Source organism: Formica exsecta, unplaced genomic scaffold, assembly GCF_003651465.1.
Source record: "Formica exsecta isolate Colony F162 unplaced genomic scaffold, ASM365146v1 scaffold122, whole genome shotgun sequence".
Lineage (NCBI taxonomy): Eukaryota > Metazoa > Arthropoda > Insecta > Hymenoptera > Formicidae > Formica > Formica exsecta.
This window is the reverse complement of record NW_021848556.1, coordinates 2,006,214-2,014,098: the sequence shown is the minus strand read 5'-3', so window position 1 is coordinate 2,014,098 and position 7,885 is coordinate 2,006,214. Positions and strand designations below refer to the sequence as shown.

The 7,885-nt window shown below is 36.3% G+C and overlaps 3 protein-coding genes across 4 annotated transcripts in view; 2 read left to right on the top strand and 1 right to left on the bottom strand.

Moving 5' to 3' along the window:
- LOC115245606 overlaps positions 1 to 1,511 on the top strand; it is a 4,201-nt gene extending 2,690 nt beyond the window's left edge. For both annotated transcript variants that reach the window (XM_029824013.1, XM_029824012.1), the window contains exon 3: positions 714 to 1,511. In XM_029824013.1, coding sequence (XP_029679873.1) covers positions 714 to 983 — 270 coding nt within the window. In that variant the 3' untranslated portion in view covers positions 984 to 1,511. The remainder of the gene's footprint in view (positions 1 to 713) is intronic.
- The window catches only part of LOC115245602, a 43,419-nt gene that overhangs the window by 26,684 nt on the left and 8,850 nt on the right, over positions 1 to 7,885 (bottom strand). The window lies entirely within an intron of this gene.
- Positions 3,321 to 5,047, top strand: LOC115245603. Its single transcript, XM_029824010.1, has one exon. The coding sequence runs from the start codon at positions 3,321 to 3,323 to the stop codon at positions 4,764 to 4,766; it is 1,446 nt and encodes a 481-aa protein (XP_029679870.1). The 3' UTR covers positions 4,767 to 5,047.

Sequence of the window (7,885 nt, the reverse complement as noted above, 5' to 3'; positions counted from 1 at the left end):
GAATTATATTAGAGAAAGAGAGAAGAGACAATTATTGTATATATATTATTATTCTTCATTTACTTAAAAGGTTTTAGTTTTCAAAATATGCATTCAAATATTTCTTTGAAATTTCATAATTATTTTTTGATATTCATATATATGCATCAAAAAGTAATACACATGCTGCTTTTTACAATATTCGTCTTTTTTAAAAAAGAATCGATCACACGCGAGTTTATAAAGTACATAGGATATCTACTAGTTGGATTTCCTTTGTGATTCGAATCCTTGTGTAAAATCGTAGTTGAATTTTTTTACCGAAACATATCTCTTTGAGAACTTTTAACAATATAAAATAACCCAACCTGAATTTATATATACATATAATGATAAAATAAACAACTTTTGTCATAAATATTAATAAATAATTTATATTACAAATATCTGTATACGCTTATGTATGTAATTGATAAATTTATGAATAATCTTACATTATTTTCGTATAAATCACATATATTAGAGATTAGAAAAAAGAGGTCATGTATCGTCGAATCGATTACTTATTCAGAAAAAAATCTTATGTAAATGTAAATGTGTGTGATGCCAGTTTTATTATATCTGAATTAAAGTCGCATTAAAAGATTGAATCTTGAGATGCATTCCACGAAGTTTTGTATAAAACGGCATTACTTTCTTTTCCATCTGATAATAATTACGAATGAAATTTGCAGGTGAAACGATTTTCCTATACCTTGAGCACCGAGAACTCGACCTCTATGCCGCAAACGTGGTCCGTGGAAAGGAACTGCACAAATAAGTGCGAACCAGGATGCATCGTGATCGGGGAACGCACCAAGCTCTATGCCTGTACCGATTGTTGCGAGAGCAATCTGTGCAACAACGGTACTGGTACTGCCAACGACCTAACGATCAAAGAAATAGACCTTTTGCTGGCTCTTGTGCTCCAAGCTATCTTGACCGTTATCATGTACTCATCGTGACAGTATCAATAAAGCATCTAGTTATAATTCCCCCTATACCTAATATAAAATCCGGATAAAATCTAAAATGTTCTGCATCTCTTAATATTTGAGTAACGAAACACAATCTAAAAATAAATTAATAACATATTCTCGAATTTTGAGATTTATTCTTTGCAAACATCAAATTTAATAGTCAACAACTCTAATCTTCATTTTAATCTTTAATTTGTGCAAGGCTAATTATTTTAAATCATTTTTATACAACTGTTTCACACATCAGTCTATTTTAAGTATGTGATAAATATTTAATTATCACTCTGTTCTCGTATTTTTTTTTGGCGTCTACAATTATAAAGTTGAATTAATTGTTGAATTCTACATTGACTTTATGAGATGAAGATACAATAATGCATGATCACTAATTTAAATTTATCGACTGTAAATTGCGAGTATAACGTCATCTAGTGCTATGTAACGATACTTGAATTCAAACCCTTAAGAGTATCGACTGCGTACTAGCAAGATTAAAATTGTAATGTAAATATCAAAAATATAAAAAAATGAAATTATAAAAACAGATAAATAGTTAAAAAAATTTTTAAAAATTAGTTTTGAAACGAAACTCTCTTATAAAATAACCAAAAGATTGAACAATATCGATTATTGGCCAGTTTATTAATCGAGAACTACATTGAACATAACAAAAAAAAAAATAATAATAATCCAGCTCAGAAGACAGTTTAATATACACTTTAATGTCTCTATCAATAATTTTTATATTGATAATATGTTTTTCTATTCTCTAATTTATGTGTTGATCTATCATTTATTAAACGTTTTTAAATAATTTCAACAATGCAATCTAAGCGATAATACTATTACATGCGCTCATCTTAATTTTTGTTTACTGTCACAACTTCGCGATTAATTTCGTGAAATTCATTTTCACGACTTGCAATCATCTTTTCACAAAAAGATTGTAATTTACATCGACAGTCTCTCGATGTAGCAAGAAGACAAGTTACAATAAGTCTACTACTGACGCACTACTCCTGCTGCACATATATTATACTTCCTTTTTCTCCTTCCGATCTTGTTTCTCTCTTCTTCCCCCTTCTCATCTACTAGCATTGACCTTCACGCGCCCGTTCTCCACTATTCCGCAGCAGTCGTCGTCCCGATACCTTTGTCGTAGAAAATGAAATGAGAATTTATCACATATAACAATGGCATTACTTAAAGCCATTTTCCCTAACACGTCGGTCCGCTGCTAGAATACCGGGAAAAGTATGACACCAGAAGAAAACATTGCGCAATTGGCACGCACGTTGTGACCGCGCGTTCAAAGTAGCCGCTCGTTTGCTACATAAATATGCTAAAATCCTTTGGTAGCTCACGATTAATCGGTCGTAAAATAAATTGAGTGCTGTTTTTTCGCAGCACTACGTCGCAAATATATATTTAGTACTTTATGTCTCAACAGTTTGAAAAGAGAATCATAAAGCGTCTAATTGTAAGTATGAATTTATGCTTGACTAACATTATGATTACATCTATTTGAAATCAGGAGATATGCCTAGATAAATATTCCTTCTTTAAATTATATCAATTCATAAAAGATCTCAAATCAATCATCAATTAATAAAGTTACACTGAAATCAATAAAAAAAATACATCTATTTGAAATCAGGAGATATGCCTAGATAAATATTCCTTCTTTAAATTATATCAATTCATAAAAGATCTCAAATCAATCATCAATTAATAAAGTTACACTGAAATCAATAGTAAATATGAACAACAGATGATAATGTATTTATACATGTCATATTTTTTTTTCTTTCAGTTAAATATGTTTAAAAAATGGAGTAATTCTCATATGTGAAAGCACATGCCTTCTTTCTTATCTCTCTATTAAAGCCTCTTTTAAAATAATATATTGCCTATTTATTCTCACAATATTATACAATGATTTTTATGATAATTATACGATCATTATGTTAAAATCTTGACGGAAATCTTCATCAATTTAATATCGAAATTCTCGCATATAATAGCTAAATATTGTGTTGCGATTGCGAAAACTGACCACACGTAACATTCGCAGCCAACAATGATAATCAGTGATGTTGCTATTTGAGTTTGTCTCCACTACCATCTCACACGTCTTTTGCGATAAACGCACGGCTGCGTCATCCGAAGAAACGGAAGAAAAAGGCGACAGTGATATTGCGACGACAAAACATCGGCTAGACACAGTCGGTCCGGTTGTTTCCGACTTGTCAAACATCGGGAAAGACACGTCCGCGATCAGCCCGGACGATCAGTCAGTGCGAAGAAATCTGTCAGGCCAGAATGCACGCGTTGGGATTGTCCGCGATTCTCCTGTTATGCCATGCTTCGATCACCGTGACCTACCCGATGACGACAACGATGACGACAACGATGACGGAAGTCGTACACGAAACAAACGCGCCGACAAAGTGCTGCGTTGCCGACTACGCGTTTGATGAGAATCTCAAATGCATCCATGTGGAACTGAACAAGTTCAACTACACCACGCACGACGCCTGGCAAACGATATCGTCCGAGCCTCTCCAACAGATTGTTACAATGTTCGCGTTCGTGCCTGGCTTGAGCTGCCGCGTCGACGACGCCGACACGAACCGTCACCCCGTGCGCGGCTACGCGACGTTCCTCGAACCAAAAGATTATTGTATCGAGAATATGATCAACGGCACGATAGTGCTCATCAAGTGTACGGAGATGGCTTTAAATAAGGAAAACTGGACGGAAACGATGATGGTGACGAAGACTACGATGATCATCACCGTAACAGCCATCACCACCATCACCACTATGGCTAACATGACGAAGGAAGACAGAGAGGAAAACGTTCACCATAATAACAACCTGAGAACGGTCTTTTTCTGGGGCGCGCAGACCTATATGGATACCAACGTGGCCCACGTAATTCTTTGCATCATCGTAGTTGTGGTGTATCTATCCGTTCCGAAACTGGGCAAGAGCATCTACAATCGCGCGGTGCTACGTCACAACGTTTGCCTGCTGCTGCAGGGATGCATTCTGATGTTCCTCGGCTTCTGCGAACTGTGCAATTGTCCGATGAGCGATGACTTCGCCACGTTTCTATGGATAGTGTTGCAGTACTTCACGAACGCCACTGTGTTCTGGCTCAATGTGATCTGCTTCGACATGACACTGTCGATTACACGGTTTCGGTGGATGGTAGGATTCGGTCAGCAGACCAATCAGGAGGAGAACAGGCGACTTCTTCTGTACGGCGTCTTTGCCTGGGGCAGTGCTCTCATCCCTGCCATCGTTGCCTTCATCCTGGAATTTTTCCACGGAATCCCGGATGATTTTCCGTTGAAACCGAATTATCGTCGGTATCGCGGCGGTCCAAACTTGGTGGTAAACATCTACTTCTTCGGCATACCGCTGTTGACGCTCTTTTGGAATAACGTGTTATTCGTGTTCACCACGTACAAGATCATACGGATACAACAAAGCACGGAGATAGCGACGAGAAATAACACCAACGCCCTTAAGAAGAAGTATTTCCTCTTCCTGCAGTTGTACCTGCTGATGGGCGCGCCCTGGTTCTTCGGCCTGCTCTTTGCCTGCCTAAACAAACTCGTGGTGCTCAAGATATGCCGGATGATATGGCCGATATTGTGGCTCCTGATGCTCGCCACCCACAAGAAAATGCGACAGAAGCTTGCGAGCAGCTTGCGGTGCATCACAAAGAAACGAGAAACTACCGCGACGAATACGTAAAGATAACAGCCCTAATTACTTTGCGCAATTAAAATCCGTGTTTTGAAAAAAAATACGCGATAAACCAGTATTCGTCGATCGCATTTGAAGCGTAGAAAATCACGAGATACCCGTCTATCGTCATCGTCATTACGCAATTTTGTGGCGACGATGAAGTTCCTCTTGTTATCGTCGCGCTCGCGCGCTGCGAGCATTTGCATTTTTTTCTTGCGCAAGCCGTAGGAACCCCCCCGTGGAGGAAAAAAAAAACAGAGAAAACAAAGCAAAGAATCAACGGTCGTCGCAGCAATATCCGATGGGCGCGGGCTGAGCGATGAGTCGCGCCGCGGAAAAACTCGCGGCGTCGAGACGCGCGCGCGGCGGATAATAAAGGAGACGCGGCGCGACGTCGTTTCCTGCCGGAGCATTTTAATTACCATATTCGCGACGCGCCGCCCACCCGTCTGCTCTCCCCTTTCTGCCTCGTACCTTTTTTTATGACATGTAGAATATTAATCCGTTAGTTGTACAACGCGGGCGATATATCAGAAGCACGCGCTTTTACGCGGGCAATCTCTTGCGTCTCTAAAAAAATGCAATAAAAAATGCAGGATCGTGATTTCTTCCTGTCGAGAGAAGAAAACGATCTTTCTTCACGCGCGCTGATAGATTAAAATATATGATCAAAACATACGAGAGATATATATTTTTTCTATCGTGTATGTCAATTTTATGTCCAGTATTAAAATAGAGAGAGACTCTGTTCCCGCGCGCCACGGCATGTAAATATCGTTGTTATTATAAAAATTCTGGTATCTAGTCAATGGAAGAATAAACAAGTCAATTAATAAGTGTAAATAGTACTCGACGGAAATTACCTTGAATCGCGAAGCTCCCGACAGCGCAATAATGATCGCATGGAATCGATAAGTGACGGCCTACGGGCAACGACTTATTAAAGACTATTGATTCACCCTCCTGCGCGGTAAAAAAATGAAATAGAAGAGTGTATCATAGTTCCCTTAAGGCAATCGCGATACCACAAACAGGTATTTCTCAGAATGTGATAGAAAATATGACGTCGCTTGTATCGATATTTAGGAGAGATAAAAAGATTATGATAATTAGCTTCTCTAGACTTAAACGTAAATTAGACGTAGCAATTAATATATGTAAATATTATTTGTACACTCTAACTCGCAATATTTTATTGTAAAAATAAAACAAACTGGATATCTCTAAAAAAAAAAAAAAAACAATTTAGTCAGCATAGCTCTTTTATTTAAAATGCAAAAACACGATTTGGAAATAAATTTACCCCAAATTGTAAAAAAATATGCAACATTTTTTTCTACTCGGAAAACCTATTAAAATGGAAACATCCATGACAAACATTTAACTGAAACGAGATGTAAACGATTTGTAAAAATTAAAATAAAACATATATTTGAATAGATGATTTTTTATATGCCTATATCTTTCTGATCATAAAAAGATATTTCCCAAATCTTTTTACATGTCACATCGTTTTTGATACATTGTATCATTATTTATTTTGGATATTATCTTGCGCGGATTAACTTGTATTTCTTAAGATCAATGTCTGCAAAATTTGTTAAGCATTTTATATCAATTTCTATATTATTAGGATAATGATCTATACATATTTTAATGTATACTCTTCTTGGGTTTTCCACATAAATCCGTTAACTAGAAAAGCTTACAGTTTGCAAATCTTCGCAGTATATACGTAGCATGAATCATCGCTTGGGTATCGCTCTGTCATAGATTGCATATTTATACCTTGCTGTTGCATCACATGTGTGCAGATTCGCGTGTGTATGTTATTTTGCGTTAAAACAAAAGCTAATTCACGTCAAAATATTTCAACATTCAATTTACTTTTTACGAATTTCCGCGTCGTATCTCTGCAATTTTGCATGAATAAGTATAATAAAAAAAAACATTATACAGAATAGTAGTTTATAAAATTAATATATCCGAAAAATTATGCGAGAGAGGAATAGTACTCTAAAATTCTCTTATCTAAGCGACGATCATCATGTCCAACTCGTTTTTTAAAGCCAAAAATGCTTTCCATCCCGCGGATCCGCCGCATGGCATGCAAAATTATGATATAGGTGCTTTAACGAGAGATCAGAAGCAAGCTTTAAATGAAATGAAAATGATTACTCGAAGGGAAAATGAAATTTACTTTAAATCACATCCGGAGGTCAAAGGTTTAATCACAATTTTGCTAAGGTGAGCTCACACGTGCCACTAATACTTTAAAATTGATTCGAAAAATGTATCTCTCTCTGTATATTTATACATTTAATTAGTTTATATATATTATATTATAATATAATTATTTATAGTTGATAGGTGGAAATTTAATTTGTGACCTTTTTCTAAAGATAACTTGATAAAAATCGTCTGGAGTGCCAATTATAATACTTAATATGCGACAGGGAATGTTCGTGATTAATGATACGTCATTAAAATCGTTCTCGCAGACACGTCCTATCGAAGCAGCCGCTCATCGATATTCCCGAGGTCGTAGGTACATTTTTCAACAGACCACGCCGTAAAATTGTCGCTGACCTTTTGGATTACTTGTCGTCTATCGATAAACGACCGGATATAATAGACAGTCTTCGACAGGAACTATTTCGAGCGACTGATGTTGAGACTCATAATAGCAACGATTCAAGCTCGCGATCCGATTATGACTCTTGCGACTGTAATCGAGAGAACTCGTAATTTTTTATGTACAATTTTAGTAATTCAAGGAGATATGTTATACACATGCTCCCTTTTTGTAGAATTTAAAATTAAATTTGTTCGATCTGCGTATATGTATAAAACTGATATACAATCTCTAATTTAAATTCGATTAATTATAATCCAATCAGATATGCTCGTTATAGATTCAATTAGGATTCAATTTGCTCGACTTTTATCAAGAAAATAACCTCTATATAACTCCCCTATATAACTCTTAATAATAAATCGATTCAATACAATCCCGGATGCGATCTTTATAGAATGGTAATATATATTTTTCTCGCCTCCATTAATATCACTTCACATCATCGAAATTTTTTTTCAATCTTTCTGCTTTCCCTATCGTTTTTTTT